The following is a 17428-nucleotide window of genomic DNA, read 5'->3' as shown; positions in this document are numbered from 1 at the left end:
TGGAACTCTCATATTCCTCACCCATTGTCGCTCTTTCCATGTTCTTTTCTGCACCCAGCATGTACCTTTCATTTTTCTGTCTGTGCTCCTCTGCATTAAAGTCTGTATTCCCTTATTCCTAACACCTTCTTTGCCTTCTCTACACTTTTCAGCATGAGTCCACATCACGTGTAACCTCCAACATGTTACTAACTTTTCTGCTACATCTGTCATTGCATCTCACCTATGATCTGACCCAAAAGGCTAATTCCTTGACTGACATTGATGATATTGATAATAACCAACACCATTGTCCTTTTTGTTGATTCAATTGCACAGACAAGAAACAGATGCCACAACAACAATGAAAAGGAGTAGTGGTTCTCCGTGATGTGAAGATTTACACAAGTCAGAAGCCAATGGTTTGGGTGAATAATGGGCGTAAATAATTAATAAAAGCCGTTTTATGCTCACAATGGGTTTGCATTTATATTATATAATAATCTTGCATCACAAGAAACATTTACAATTAAAATCGCACAAACAAGTGGATGTAAATTATTTGGAACAACTGCCTATTTGCTGACATCATATTTAGCTTCCCAGGCTACCCCAAAGGTAAATACCAGTTTTGAAATATTGCCTCCATTTTGAAAGTATAAAGGCAACAAGACTAAGTATAAAATTAGTCTAACTTTATGACTTACTGGTAATGATTAACACAAGATCAATATGTAGAGCAACAAAGCATTTCCAATAACACATACACACAACATAAATAGTATTACAATCCCCTGAGAGATCAATAGCATTAAAAAAGAAACAAACTACCAACTGAAATGATAGGACAAAATGTCACATTTCAAGATTTTTACTGCAACACACAGCAAATACTATTGTGCAGGCAACTTGTATCACAGAAGAGATCATTTACTTTTAACATAACCAAAAAAATCTACTTTACATCTTCATACAGTCCCTTAAGCCAACAATCAATTCTCCCAGTGTGAAGTCATTCTTCACTGTTTCTTTCCTTTCCCAGCCTGATCATTTTTAGTCCCAGAACAATGTAACACGGTGATTTTTTTTTAAAAACCTTATGTATGCTAGGTAACTGCTCCAGCCTAGTTTCAAATCCTCAAGCATTTGGTCTTTTCAATCCAAATGCAAGCTCCCAATCACATTTCCGTGCAGTGAACCAGAGACTCTTAGCTTCTAGCTGCACCCCCTCTCTCTCAGATCCTGGCATACAGCCAGTGTCTGAGAATTTCAGGAATATCTTAGAAACCTTTACACTCTCAAAGCCTATCACTATATCAAAATTCATAACATGGGTCTTGTGCCAAAGTAAAAATGCTGATTTTCCAACCTCAAGACTACAACCATGCAAGCTGTTCATTTACCCCCAAGCTAAATGCATAATTGTTTATAAACCAACATTTTTAACACCATCTTAGGATTTTGAAGGCTAGCAGTTGAACCATTGTAAAGACTGATGATGCAGTCTTTATCTCTGTGTGAATATCTTGAACCTTCTCTCCTAATGTACATTCCTGATGTATAATCTTGTAAATTTCATTACTGCAACAACAGAGGCCACAAAATAAAAATTCAAATGTATACCCACCCAAAATTCCTCCCGAAGTGGTTTAATGTTACTTAGAAGAACTTCTTCATAGTTCCCATAGTCTCTGAACACAACAACTGCTGTTGCTCCTGAAGGATGAAGGGCCTGAATGACCGCCCGATAAAACTGCAAATTGAATTCAACAAAATTAGGAAAAACCTAGCTGCATGGGTAATAAAATTATAGCTGCATGCCTCAAATGAAATTTAGACCAAATCACGCCAGTCAATAACAGGACATTTCAACTCTATGGAACTGTCAGGTCATTACAATCAAAGCATTTTTAAAATCCATAAATATATGAAGAACTGCAATTCAAAATCCAGTACCATTGGACTTTTAGATCAGAGATAGTAGGATTTTTTTTTTATTAAGTTCTAAAATTTAACAGAAAAGACAAAAGAAAAAAAAGAAAATTTTCATTCATACACTGTTGCATGATGCACAACTAAAAAAATGGTTTATTTCAGGGGGTTAACTTTATTATTTATCTTTTACAAGAATAAAGTACTTCAAATAAGAATTTATGCATCAACATAAAGGATCAGTTTAAGAGACTAAACACTCAAAATGACAAAAATCAAAATACACCAAGGAGCTTTACAATTTGAGCTTGTGTGAATATGGAGAAAAGGAATACTGAATACAGTTCCAGTATAGATCTAACAAGATACTTCAGAGCATGCAATCTTTAAAGCCCCTTTAATATTTGTTGTTGGATCTGCTGCTCAACAATGATTTTTAGTAGGTGCAGGATCACAAGTATCACAAGTATCCTTGTCCTGTAATACCCAATTGTTATTGCGATAAATTAAGGAAAAAGTGCTTGAGACTTTCAACAAGAATACGGGAAAAAGGTGCACATAGGAAAATGCACTTATTTTGCTCAATGAGGGGTTGATGAGAGATCAGACGACTGAAGCCGGGGGCAAAGAGATTGCCCTATCACTCATTTTTCTGTGCATCTGTTCAGGAGAACACTAGCTTTAAGACATGCTTCTCCTAGTAAGGGGACAGAATATAAATTTGAGAGTGACCATTCAGGACAGGTTCCCAAAGGTGATGGCATTGTAGGTCTTTCATTTGAAGGGTAAACAGTATCTTCAAAGTTATTTTATCGATGGAAAATGTTTGGCAGTTTCACTTTTAAGTTGGATGAGACTATCAGCTTCAATGCACTTTGCCACCCTAAAGGAGATGGTGGCAGTAATATAGTTCATACATCATTGAAGAACCAAGGATATATTTCCACGGTTTTTGCAGAACGTGTAAATGATCACACGATGATGATTCTACAAAGTTAACAATGTTAAGGTTGTACATCTTTATTGTATTAGTGGCATAGCATCACATCAGAAGCAGGAGTAGAACAGAGTGAGTAAGAGATGGAAGTTCTTCATAGATACATAGAAAACGTACGAGAGAGGAGTTGGTCATTCAATCCATCCCATCTGTACTTTTAAAAAAAATTCGTTATCCAAGTTCATCCGGCTTTCTACCACTTTGCCCATAGTTCTGCAAACCCAAGGGTTATTAAATAGAATGAGGGGTTCTTGCCTCACAGCCTTTCAGGCAGGGAGCTCCAGACCTCCATCTGGGTGAAAAAAAACACTTCAGGTATTTATATTCCTCACTGCTGAGGAAAACAGGTCCTTTATGTCCTTATGATGTAGACTCTTCAATTTCACACACCTCACTAAAATCATCCCTCAGCCTACTTTTAGCTGCAGCTTAGTTGATAGCACATTTGCCTCAGTCAAAAAGTTGAGGTTTCAACTTCAGGATTTGAGCATAAAAATCAAAGTGTGGGACTGGGAGACGACATTGTCAGAATTGTCGTCTTTGAGGTTAAAACCATCTATCTTCTTGTGAGCATAAAATAACCTATAGGACTATTTCAGAAAAAAGTGCAGGAGGAAATCTTTGGTACACTGATCAATACTTTTCCTTCAATTAATATTACAAAAACAAATTTGGATTACTAGCATATTGCAGTTTGCAGGTATTTTCTGTGTGCAAATTCACGATCACATTTACTACATCACGTGCTTATTGGCTGTAAACTACTCTGGAATGACCAATGGTGGTCAGTCACTCGGAGATAACACTAGCTGCTAAGGGTGTAAACCCAAAACATCGTCTTTTCAGTACTTCACAGTAAACAGAGGTTATAAAGGTTGTCGCTTACAGCTAAACTTCCTCATTCTGGCAACATTCTCAAAAATCTATACAATATTCTATCTTGTAAAATAGATCTTTCGAGCAATGCACTGTCCAAAACTCCAGCTGCAGTCTCACTTACATTTTATATGTTTCTAACATCTTCTCCATGCCCCTGTATTCTATGCTAGGACTTCCTAAATGATGGTTCGTAATCCTTAGTGGGGGCCACAACGAGGTTTAAGGGTACTGAACGCCGATGAAGCAATGGTTTTCTGGACCTCAGACAGATTTCAGACAGCTGTGATGCTCTGATTAATCTCCCCTTTTTTTGTTAGTGTTTGTGGCTAATGGATTCCAGTGCTGCGGCAAAAATGTCTGTAAAGACATTGGTGGTTTTTGTTTGGAGGAAGCAGCCTGCCTTTTCATCACTGAAGTTGATGACTTAACATGATGTTTTCTATCCACTTCAAAGTTCAACTGTATCCCTTTGGTTCATAAGAACATCAAGAAGCCCTTTCATCAACGTAAACAAAATTACAACACATGGGATTGCACCATATTGACATGGAGTGAGAACTGGTTAATAGACAGAAAACAGAATAGTTCATTTGCAGGTTTGTAGCCTGTTAGTAGTAAGCTCACAACAAGGATCAGTGCTTTTTGCCTCAGCCACTCACAAAACATTCCAGTGATGTGGGTATGGAAATCATATGTAACATTTCCTAGTTTGCAGATGTCAAGAATTTTGTGTGGCAAGGAGAGTCAGAAGGATGACGCAAGGACACTTCAAAATTAGCAGATGGAATACAATTCAGAGGAGTGAGAGGTGGTCTACTTTGGTAGAAGACACATAAATACAGAGTATTTCTTAAATGGCAAGAGGCCGACAAGTGTTGAACTTGAAAGGGATTTGAATATTCTCAAAGGTCACAAAGTTAAAGTGCAGATACAGCAAGCAATTAAGGTGGCAAACTGTATATAAGACTTTATTACAAGAGGATTCGAGCACAGGAGTAAAGATTATAGTTTATAATTGTATAGAGCCTTGGTGAAGTCACAGCTGGCGTGTTACGTGCAGTTCTGCTTTCCTTACTTACACAAGGCATATACTTGTCCTTGAGGGAATGCAACACATGTTCACTAAACTAATTCCTGGGATGACAAGACTGTCCTACGACGAAAGATTAGGTAGACTTTTCCTATATTTTGTTTTAATTAGAGGTGATCTCAATCAAACAAAATTCTTACAGGGTAAAAATCAAAAAAGGGTAGAAGAAGAAATTATGTTTTCCCTGACTTTGTAGTGGGGTGCAAGATCAAGGGAACAGAGTCTCAGATGAATGAGCAGGTCAGTTAGAACTAAGAGGAAGTGGCATTTCTTTACACATAGGGTTGTGAATCTTTATAGCTGTGGAGGCTCAAGTGTTGTGTGTGTTAAAGACAATAACAGACAGGTTTCTACATATCACGAAACATTATTGGATATGAGCCAGTATAAAATATTTAAGTAGATTTGCCATTACATATAGTTGGAGAACATCTTAAATGGGCTGAATGGCCTACACCTGCTCCCATTTCTTCTGTTCTTATGAACCAAAGGGATACAGTCAAACTACAACCTGGATAGAAAATATCATATTAAGTCATCAACTACAGAATGGATAAATCTGACAGGGAATTAGCCAGCTATAAAAAAAATACAAAAAAATTGAAAAAAAAACAAAACAAAAAAAGGAACTACTGCTTTCAACTACTGCTTGTTGGAAACGTTGACAATAATTGGTGCATTAGACTTTCACTGTAGCACATTCATTTGCATTGTATTCTGACATAGGAAGGAAGACTTCAGTAATTTGCATTTTAGGTCCTGATTGAGGACTGAGATAGTTTCATCCTGTTGTTAATGGATATGAGACCAAAGCAGAAATGTCCCAATGATTTGTCACCACTTTGTCTTTCAAGCGCTATGATAGAACAATAAAAAGTCTAACAATACAATATAACGTGTTTTCCTCAGGCACACCGATGGGGCAAAATAAAGAAACTTTTACCTTGCAGTGAATGGTGTTACATCTGACTTGGAAACACTCAATACTGACATTCAGCACCTAAAATGGTTTGTTTCCATTTCCCGTTGCCCTTGAAATTTACAGCAATTATGTCAAGTCCAAGATAACCAATCTTACCTTGTTATCTTCCCAATAAAGAGCTAAGCACTGATCCCCTGGTCTCCAATCACTAAACTGTGATTTATTTGACACTGCTGAAGAAGGGTAATCAGTCTCATACGGTTTTTCCCACGTTCTTTCTGGTTTAATTGGTCCGGTTCTTTTCTTTGATCCGGAATCATAAATCCCATTATTGCTCTGAGAATATTCAGTAAACTTTGACTGGCTAGGCTCTGTTAATTTTATAGGTCCTGTTCTTTTCCTCAGAAAGGAATCTTCTAATTGTCCATTAGATATGTTACATGCATCAACAATTCGTGTAGAGGTGGTGTCAACGTGCAAATTCAAGTCTCTTGAGGTTTTCACATTTCCAGAGATCCCACTACCAATTACTTGAGATAGTTCGATACCTTTCCGGTCATTGAAAGTACTATAATTATGCCTCTGGTTTTCAAATTTTCCTCGCTGCTGACCACTGTTATCCAATTGTTCTTTTTTACTCTGGCTACCTTTAAATTCCAGCGAACCTAGACCATCTCCTAGTTTATTTATTTGGCTTTCTCCTTTAGTCTTTCTAGCCGACTCATTAACCAAGTGAAAAATTTGTTGCTCATAGTCTCTTAGCCTTTCACTACCAGGGTAATGCTTGCCACCTCTTCTTCCATCATCTACCCATTGGTTAGATCCGGTTGAATTGTGTCTTTCAGGACCTCTGCCCCGCTGTGGACCATGGTTCTCCAAAGCTTGTCTGGCAATTACATTCTCCCTTTGAAAGCGAGGTGGTCTGTCGTGTTTTTGTGGCCGATCATTATTCCAAGGGGCATTCTTCTGCTGAAAGCCCTTCACAGCAATACTTTTGTCAGTGCTCGAGTGATGTGGAAGCTGCGTTTTTGACTCTAAGAAAACAAATGCAAAAAATAAAATAAGACTCAGTTTTGTTTCACTTCCAATCATTTTTGTACTGTATAAACAAACAAGGTGGAGAATATATCTCAGAGATGATGCACATTTTCAGGAATCTCACACTAACTCTTCCCAAAGTACATAGAATGTTAAACATCCGACTTTATTATGCTACACGAGATTTCACATTTTAACGTAGCAAAGACGAAAGTGTAGTCTAGCTAATTTAAGAAGTCATCCACAAGTTAAACTTCACTGAATGTATTCAGCATCACATATAGATACGGTGGTTAAGAAGGCATTTAGCACACTTGCCATCATTGCTCAGACCTTTGAGTATACACATTGGTATGTTATGATGTTCAGGTTGTACAGGACATTGTTAAGGCCTCTTCTGGAGTAGAATGTCCAGTTCTCGTCACCCTATTATAGGAAGGATATTAGCTGCAGAGTTCAGAAGAGATTAACCAGGATGTTGCCAGGAATGGAGGGTTTGAGTTATATGGAGAGGCTGGAACTTTTTTCACTGGTGCATAGGAGGTTGAGGAGTCTCCTTAGAAGTTTATGAAATTATGAGGGGTACAGGTAAGGTCAATGACAGGTGTCTTTTCCCTAAGGTGGGAGATTTCAAGACTAGGGGACATATTTTTAAGAAGAGAGGAGAAAGATTTAAAGACACACGAGGGGCAAGTTTATTTTTAAAACAGAGTGGTTCGTGTGTGGAATGAATTTCCAGAGGAACTGTAGGATGCACGTGCAGTTATAACAGTTAAAAGTCATTTAGATAAGGCCATGAATAAGAAATGTTTGGAAGGATATGGGCCAATTGTAGGGAGGTGGGACTAGTTTAGTTTGGGATTATGGTTGGCATGGACTGGTCGGACCAAAGTGTCAGTTTCTGTGCCATATGACTCTCATTCTACCAAGTTACACATTCTTCACCTTCAGACAAAGGTGAGTGCCTTCCATTGGCCTCGAGACCTTGCACTGGAAGTTACTTCCTAATGCATCAGATTCTCTCCTTTCTAAAACCCTTCTCAAAACCTACATCTCTATTCATACTCCTAAAATGTTCTTCTACAGCTCATCAGCCATTATTGTTTGATTATATCTTTGCAAACCTTGCTGGGACATTTTTCTAGAGGGTGCTAATAACTGCAAAATTACTTTAGTTAATGGGCATTATTTTCATGTTTGGTACACCAGCTGAAGCCAAGTTTATCAACTGTCAAGATCTTGCATCAACGCATGTCTGAACGCCATGGAGTAAAAGGGACAGCATGGATATAAAGTTGTCGAAGTGACAGGAAACAGAGTGGTAGCATGTGGTTTTTGTTTTGAATTTAGAAATGATATACAGTGGGTTTTCCAAGAGTCAGTACTGGGACCACTGCTTTGCACATTGTAAATGACTTAGTCTGTTGTATAGTGCCCAAATTCAAAATTTGGAAACATAATTTGGGAGCACAGTGAACAGAGGAGAATATGCACAAGCCGCTGGAATGGGAAGACATGGCAGAAGGAATTAAACACACAAAAGTGCAAAGTGATGCATTTTTGCAGAAAGAATGAGAAGAGGCTGTTTAAAATAAATTCTAAAGAAGATCCAAGAACAGAAGTTCCTGGAGATACATGTGACACAAGTGGAGGCAAGAAAATCAAGGTGAACCTTTATAAAGCAGTCTGAACTCGAGTACAATGTTGACTGTTGAGCAGTGAATTTCAAGCAGGTTGTGAAGTAATTGGAAAGGATGCAAGAAAGATTTATTAGAATGATTTCAGGAATAAGAAACTTCAGTTACATGGAGAGACTAAAGAAGTTAGGGTTGATCTTCTTGAAGAAAAGGGGGTTTGATGGCGATATTCAAGATCATGAGGGGTCTGAACTGAATAGATGGGGACAAACTATTCTGATTGTTATGTATAGATAATAAAGACTTTTTAACCTCAGTTCATCCACTTCAATAAACAGGTCACTGTTCCGCCACAACAGCAATCTGATGATGATTTCTGAAATTATCCTAATACTCCAACTCAGAAGACCAGCAAATCTGTCAAATGCTGGATAAATAATTTCATGACATCAGCTTGAAGTCAGGTCCACTCATCCTCCTTTTGCATCTGAAGTCTTTGAGCAAACTCGTTTGTCCATAACACGAGTGATCATATATGCCTCAACAATATCATCCCTGTTGTCTTCTTTCAGTTTTCTTTACACTAGAGTTCAAACACTAACATCAGTCTTCTGGTTCTTCTGTAAATGAACTACTTCCAAAGTTGCACTAACTCCCTGTATATCGGGAAATAGAACTGGGCACTATATTCGAGGTAGGTCTATTATTTGCAGCATTTATTTAAGAATCTAAGAAACTTCACAGGAGAAATTACCAATGAATTTAAAATGAAAAATCACTGAAAATCTTCCACCATAATATTCTTAATATTAAACTATACACTACTAAAAATATTTTAAGGACAAATGCACATTCGTATCATGACATTTTTATATTACAAATGTACAACTTTTTGAAAACAAGTCATAGAATCCCTACAACATGGAAGCAGGCCATTTGGCCCATCAAGTCCACTCCGAACCTCCAAACAGCATCATACCCAGACCCACCCTCACCCCCTACCCTATTCCTGTAACCCTGCATTCCCCATGGTTAATCAAACTAACCTACACATCCCTGGACACTGAGTAATTTAGCATGGCCAATCCACCTAATGTGTACATTTCTGGATGGTGGAAGGAAACCCACTGAGGCACAGTGTGAAAGTGAAAGTGAAAGTGAAAGTGAGAGAGCAAGAGTGCATACGCATGCGTGTGGGTGAGTGTGTGCGCGTGAGAGAATGTATAGTGTGGTGGGGTCACCTGTACTGCAACATGAACCCAAGATCCCAGTCAGACCATCCTCATAGGTACCAAACTTGGCCTCAGCTGGGATCTTGGGTCCATGTTGCACTGCAGAAGACCCCACCACACTATACATTCTCGTGCGTGCGCACACGTTCTCTCTCTCACACACACGCATCTATGGGGCGCAGATACATTCTATTTTGTTCAAAAAGCACACAATTTATAGACAGTGAATGTGGCATTTTATAAATTCCTACTTTAGAAGCAAAACCAGTCTGACTCCAAACCAAAACAAACAGATTCTAAACAAAGCCTCACACCTAACACTGATAAAACCTTTAGTTCTCTCAGGACAGCAACTTGAAAGAATTTGGGGATTTACATATACGTATTAATCAATTAAAACCTTCCAACTGATTAAAGAGTTAACAGCATCTTAGGTTTGTTTAATACATCCTGCTACGTGCTGTCACTCTTTGATATTGTACTTACAAATTCTGTGTCTGATACTACCTCTCACTAACACCTGGAGGAGGGAGGCTCCAAAAGCTGGTGTTTTCAAATAAATCTGTTGGACTATAACCTGGTGTCATGTGATTTCTAAACTCAGTTAAGTGAATAAGATTGAAAAAACTGGGGTCATAACTTTGGAGAAAAGGCGGCTGATTGGAAGTTTGATACAGATGTCCAAAATCATGAGTTAAGACAGAATTGAGAGAAACTGACCCCTTGGCAGAAGGATCAACAACTAGAAAGTGCAGTCTGACAAAAAATTGAAAAATCAGTATGGGGTTAAATGGGTACAATCTGCAATGTACTGTGTGAAAAGGTAAAGATAGATATAGTTGAGTCAGATGAACTAAATTGCTTTGAGAGAGATCTGGCACAGATAACAGCAGCCAAATAGCTTCTTTTTGTGATGTAACTATTTTATAGTACCACGCATACCTTGGACCAACAATTTGGACACAGGAATCCCTGGCAAAACTGCATCAATACAAAGACCTCTTTGTACACAACACGACTAGAAATTTTAAAATCATAACCTTAATAGTTGAGCATCAAAGACAGAAACATAAGCACATACAAGTTAGGGATAGCAAGAGTGGGCCAATGATTCTGTTCTGCTGTTAAATCAGATTATGGCTGATCCAATTCTGGATCCTACTTTGCTGCTTATCGTTTCTACCTTTCAAAGTCCTATTTAGTTTAGTTTATGGGGAGGAAGTGATGCAGTAGTAATGTCACTGAACTAGTAATCCAGAGCACCAAGCTAGTGTTTGGAATTTGAAATTTAAAAAACTCTGCAATCAAAGGCTCGCTTAGGAGTGATCATAACCACTTTAGATTATCTTCGGGAGGGTTTAAACTAATTCAACAGGGGGGTGGGAACCTGAATTGTAGCTCCAGTGTACAGGAGGTTGAGAGTAGTGAGGCCATAAATAAGGTTTCAAGGTCACAGGAGTGTCCCGGCAGGCAGGAAGGTGGTTTGAAGTGTGTCTACTTCAATGCCAGGAGCATCCGGAATAAGGTGGGTGAACTTGCAGCATGGGTTGGTACCTGGGACTTCGATGTTGTGGCCATTTCGGAGACATGGATAGAGCAGGGACAGGAACGGTTGTTGCAGGTTCCGGGGTTTAGATGTTTCAGTAAGATCAGGGAAGGTGGTAAAAGAGGCGGAGGTGTGGCAATGTTAGTCAAGGACAGTATTACGGTGGCAGAAAGGACATTTGATGACAACTTGTCTACTGAGGTAGTATGGGCTGAGGTTAGAACCAGGAAAGGAGAGGTCACCCTGTTGGGAGTTTTCTATAGGCCTCCGAAAAGTTCCAGAGATGTAGAGGAAAAGATTGCAAAGATGATTCTGGATAGGAGCGAAAGTAACAGGGTAGTTGTTATGGGGGACTTTAACTTTCTAAATATTGAATGGAAACACTATAGTTCGAGTACTTCAGATGGATCAGTTTTTGTCCAATGTGTGCAGGAGGGTTTCCTGACACAGCATGTAGATAGGCCAACAAGAGGCGAGGCCACATTGGATTTGGTACTGGGTAATGAACCAGGCCAGGTATTAGATTTGGAGGTAGGTGAGCACTTTGGTGATAGTGACCACAATTCGGTTACGTTTACTTTAGCGATGGAAAGGCATCAGTATATAACTCAGGGCAAGAGTTATAGCTGGGGGAAAGGCAATTATGAGGCAATTAGGCAAGATTTAGGATGCATAGGATGGAGAAGGAAACTGCAGGGGCTGGGCACAATTGAAATGTGGAGCTTGTTCAAGGAACAGCTACTGCGTGTCCTTGAGAAGTATGTACCTGTCAGGCAGGGAGGAAGTGGTCGAGCGAGGGAACCGTGGTTTACTAAAGAAGTTGAATCTCTTGTCAAGAGGAAGAAGGAGGCTTATGTAGAGATGAGGCGTGAAGGCTCAGTTAGGGCGCTTGAGAGTTACAAGTTAGCCAGGAAGGACCTAAAGAGAGAGCTAAGAAGAGCCAGGAGGGGACATGAGAAGTCTTTAGCAGGCAGGATCAAGGAAAACCCTAAAGCTTTCTATAGGTATGTCAGGAATAAAAGAACGACTAGAGTAAGATTGGGGCCGGTCAAGGACAGTAGTGGGAAGTTGTGCGTGGAGTCCGAAGAGATAGGAGAGGTGCTAAATGAATATTTTTCGTCAGTATTCACGCAGGCAAAAGACAATGTAGTCGAGGAGAATACTGAGATACAGTCTATTAGACTAGATGGAATTGAGGTTCATAAGGAGGAGGTGTTAGCAATTCTGGAAGGTGTGAAAATAGATAAGTCCCCTGGGCCGGATGGGATTTATTCTAGGATTCTCTGGGAAGCTAGAGAGGAGATTGCAGAGCCTTTGGCTTTGATCTTTATGTCGTCATTGTCTTCAGGAATAGTGCCAGAAGACTGGAGACTAGCAAATGTTGTCCCCTTGTTCAAGAAGGGGAGTAGAGACAACCCTGGTAATTATAGACCAGTGAGCCTTACTTCGGTTGTGGGTAAAGTGTTGGAAAGGATTATAAGAGATAGGATTTATAATCATCCAGAAAGGAATAATTTGATTAGGGATAGTCAACACGGTTTTGTGAAGGGTAGGTCGTGCCTCACAAACCTTATTGAGTTCTTCGAGAAGGTGACCAAACAGGTGGATGAGGGTAAAGCGGTTGATGTGGTGTATTTGGATTTCAGTAAAGCGTTTGATAAGGTTCCCCATGGTAGGCTATTGCAGAAAATACAGAGGCATGGGATTGAGGGTGATTTAGCGGTTTGGATCAGAAATTGGCGAGCTGTAAGAAGACAGAGGGTGGTGGTTGATGGGAAATGTTCATCCTGGAGTTCAGTTACTAGTGGTGTACCTCATGGATCTGTTTTGGGGCCACTGCTGTTTGTCATTTTTATAAATGACCTGGATGAGGGCGTAGAAGGATGGGTTAGTACATTTGCGGATGACACCAAAGTTGGTGGAGTTGTGGATAGTGCGGAAGGATGTTGCAGGTTACAGAGGGACATAGATAAGCTGCAGAGCTGGGCTGAGAGGTGGCAAATGGAGTTTAATGCGGAAAAGCGTGAGGTGATTCACTTTGGAAGGAATAACGGGAATACAGAGTACTGGGCTAATGGTAAGATTCTTGGTAGTGTGGATGAGCAGAAAGATCTCGGTGTCCATGTGCATAGATCACTGAAAGTTGGCACCCAGGTTGATAGCGTTGTTAAGAAGGCGTACGGTGTGTTAGGTTTTATTGGTAGAGGGATTGAGTTTCGGAGCCATGAGGTCACGGTGCAGCTGTACAAAACTCTGGTGCAGCCGCACGTGGAGTATTGCGTACAGTTCTGGTCACCGCATTATAGGAAGGATGTGGAAGCATTGGAAAGGGTGCAGAGGAGATTTACCAGGATGTTGCCTGGTATAGAGGGAAGGTCTTATGAGGAAAGGCCGAGGGTCTTGAGGCTGTTTTCGTTAGAGAGAAGAAGGTTAAGAGGTGACTTGATAGAGACATACAAGATGATCAGAGGATTAGATAGGGTGGACAGTGGGAGCCTTTTTCCTCGGATGGTGATGGCTAGCACGAGGGGACATAGCTTTAAATTGAGGGGTGATAGATATAGGACAGATGTCAGAGGTAGGTTCTTTACTCAGAGAGTAGTAAGGGCGTGGAATGCCCTGCCTGCAAAAATAGTAGACTCGCCCACTTTAAGGGCATTTAAATGGTCATTGGATAAACATATGGATGATAATGGAATAGTTTAGGTTAGATGGGCTTCAGATTGGTTTCACAGGTCGGCACAACATCGAGGGCCGAAGGGTCTGTACTGCGTTGTAATGTTCTATGTTCTATGTTCTATCACAAAAACCCATCTGGTTCACTAAAACCCTTCAGACAAAGAAATCTGCCTTTCTTAACTGATCTTGCCTGCATACGACACCACAGCCACATCATTATGGTTCATTCTACTGCCCTCTGGGCAATTAGGGATGGGTAGTAAATGTTGGCCAAGCCAGATATACCCACATTCTATGAATGTTTTGGGTCCGGTGACCCCTTTGTCAGAACTGATGGTAGCTAGGAAAATGTTGGTTTATATGCGTAATGATCTGGCTAAGAGAATGAATAACTGTTTAGGGAGACTGTTCGTGGCTAACAATGGGTAGTCTGTAATGGCAGATTGTGTGATAACAAGGCCTGGTGTGTGGGGTTGGGGGCTAGGCAATGACAGTGTGTTCAGGCCCTAAAACTATTGAACTCGATATTGGGTCCGGACTGCTGCAGAGTCCCCAAACGGAAAATGAGGTGTTGTTCTTCAAGCTTGGCCTGAACTTCGCTGGAACACTGCAGCATGTCTGAGACAGAGATATTGGCCAGCTAACAGGGTGGTGTGTTCACAGCTGCTCTCGCCTCGTCCGGAGATCCACACATAGTGCCATGCGGCGTCATATGCACGCTCACAACCTCTCTCTCCAACAGCATTGCAATACACTGGCTCAGGGTTGCACCATTCCACAGTTCCACTTCAACCTCTGGCTCATTCGCCATCTAACTTTTCCTTTCAGGCATCAAGGCCCATAAGATGCAACAACTCAGAGATACCTATGGCCCTCTGGAACCTTGCTCCCCTCCACTTTTCTCTGACTCCATCCCCTCTCCCAAACCCCACCTCCTGTCAGGTATTCACCATCCCTATTAACCTTCCACTCTCTGATGCTGAACATTCTGTACTCAGCAAAGTTCTTAGTTTTATCCCTCTGCGTCCCCACCTGAACAAATTTCAGGCACGACATGACGGTGAACTCTTCTACTGTCGTCTTTGCCTCCGTGCCCATTTCTTTGGGCAAGAGACCTCTCCTATTCCGCAGATCCCTTTGCTCATCTCCAACACACTCACTTCACCTGAACGCCTCCCTCTGGCCTTTTACTTGCACTCGATCTGTTCATGGAGAACTGTTGACATGATATTGGTTGCCTCAATTTCTCTGCTCCTCTCACCCAATCCTACCTGTCTCCCTCCGAACTGACCACATGCCCTTAGATTAAACCCTGGCTTTGTTACTAAGCTTGTCCTCAAGGGTGATACTGTCGTAGTCTGGCATACTGACCTCTACAATGCAGAGGCTGAGCGCTAATTCTCAGACGGCTTTACGCCAGTTTTAAAATTTCCAGTTCGTAGGCTCCAGCCACCTTCTCATTAGCACGGACGTGCAATCCCTTTACACAACCATCCCCCACCAGGATGGTATCAACCCTCTCCGCTTCTTCCTGGAGCAAAGGCCTGAACCATCCCAACCCACCAGCATCCTCCTCTGCTTGGGCGAGCTTGTCCTCACCCTCAACAACTTCTCTTTTAACTCCTCTCATTTTCTTCAGGTCAGAGGGGTGGCCGTGGGTACCCACATGGGCCCGAGTTATGCCGGTCTCTTCATCGAACATTCCTTGTTCCAGTCTTATTCCGGCTCCCGCCCACAACTCTTTCTCCGATATATCAATGCTACCTTGGGTGCTGCTTCCCTCTCTCGTCCAGAATTGGAAAAGTTCATTGATTTTGCGTCCAATTTCTACCCTGCCCTCGCTTTCACCTGCTCTATCCCTGGCTCCTCCCTTCCCTTCCTTTCCTCAACATCGGTTTCCATTTCTGGGGATAAACTGGCCACTAATATCCACTATAAACCCACCAACTCCCACGGATACCTCGACAATACATCCTCGCACCCTGCTTCCTGTAAAGGCTCCATTCCATTCTCCCAGTTCTTTCATCTCTGTCCATATGCTCCAATGTAGTCAACTTTGACAAGGCAGCCTCCGAAATGTCCAGCTCTTTCCTCAACCAAGGATTCCCCAGCACCATTGTCAACAGGGCCCTCAACCAGGTCCGACCCATCTCCTGCACTTCTGCCCTCACCCCCTCTCTTCCCTCCCACAACAGCGATAGGGCTCCCCTTGTCCTTACCTACCATCCCACCAGCATCCACATCCAGAAGATCATCAGCCGTCATTTCCATCACTTCCAGCAAGATGCCACCACCAAACACATCTTCCCCTCCCCTCCCTTGTCCGCCTTCCGCAGGGACCGCTCCCTCCAGAAGGCACTGATCCACTCTTCCTTCACTCCCAACAAAACCCTCCACAGCCCCACGGCACCTTCCCCTGAACCCGCCGTAGATGTAACACTTGCCTATTTACCTCCTCTCCCCCCCCCACCCCAGTATCCTTCTAGGTGAAGCGGCACTTTACCTGCACTTCCCACAATCTAGTCTACTGCATTCACTGCTCAAACGTGGTCTTGTCTACATTGGGGAAAAAAGCATAGGCTAGATGACCAATCTGCAGAACACCTCCGTTCTGCCCGCAAAAAAGACGGAGTTTCTAGTTACTTGCCACTTTAACGCACCCTGTTCTCTAGCCAACATCTGTCTCAGGCATGGTGCAGTGTGTTCCAGCAAAGCTCAGCACAAGAACACCACCTCATTTTCTGCTTGGGGACCCTGCAGACTTCTGGACTCAATATCAAGCTCAATAATTTTAGGGCCTAACCTCTCCCTTGTCCTTACCCTCAACTCCACACACCAGGCCTTATTATCACATAGCCTGCCATTACACACTATCTATTGTTAGCCACTAACTGTCTCCATTAACGGCTATTCACTCTCTTAGCCAGATCGTTATCCACTCCTTTGTCTGTCCAACTGCTCTTCTCTCTCTTTGGGCTCTATCCCCACCTATCGTTTACTCCTGATGCCCTCCCCCACCCTACCTTTTGTATATAAACCAACATATTCCTAGTTACCATCACTCAACCTAAAACGTTAACTCTGATTTCTCTTCACAGAAACTGCCAGACCTGCTGAGCTTTTCCAAGAACTCTTAATGAATTGGGAATTGCCACATGTTTCAGAACAACTTGCCCTACATCACCATTAGCTTCACAAAAATGATTTCTCACTTTTAATCTCCCCGCACATCTTGTAAATTGTAAATTAGTAAACATGATTTAGAATATTAAGGTGCTTTTTTCATTTTTAATCTTACTTTTCCTTTTCCCACCCCTCTTTCAAGTTTTCTTTCCGCTTATTTTCCTTTCAGTAACAGATTTGAATTCACTCACTTCTAATCATCTTCACATCCTGTTTTATCACTTAATCCTCAAAATCACATCATCAGTTGAGAACAGTACATAGAGGAGATAGCAGGAACTGCTGATGCTGGAGGATCTGAGGTAACAAGGTGT

General features: G+C 41.4%; 1 protein-coding gene across 1 annotated transcript in view; it reads right to left on the bottom strand.

Moving 5' to 3' along the window:
- tdrd3 (tudor domain containing 3) overlaps positions 1–17428 on the bottom strand; it is an 87646-nt gene that overhangs the window by 14508 nt on the left and 55710 nt on the right. The window contains exons 10-11 of the mRNA XM_048598428.1: positions 5956–6833; positions 1607–1732 (exon numbers count right to left, since the gene is read on the bottom strand). Coding sequence (XP_048454385.1) covers positions 1607–1732; positions 5956–6833 — 1004 coding nt within the window. The remainder of the gene's footprint in view (positions 1–1606; positions 1733–5955; positions 6834–17428) is intronic.

This window comes from Rhincodon typus, chromosome 6 (genome assembly GCF_021869965.1).
Source record: "Rhincodon typus isolate 14 chromosome 6, sRhiTyp1.1, whole genome shotgun sequence".
NCBI classification, from domain to species: Eukaryota; Metazoa; Chordata; class Chondrichthyes; order Orectolobiformes; family Rhincodontidae; genus Rhincodon; species Rhincodon typus.
Note: the sequence above shows the minus strand (reverse complement) of the source record. Positions and strands in the feature narration are given on the sequence as shown.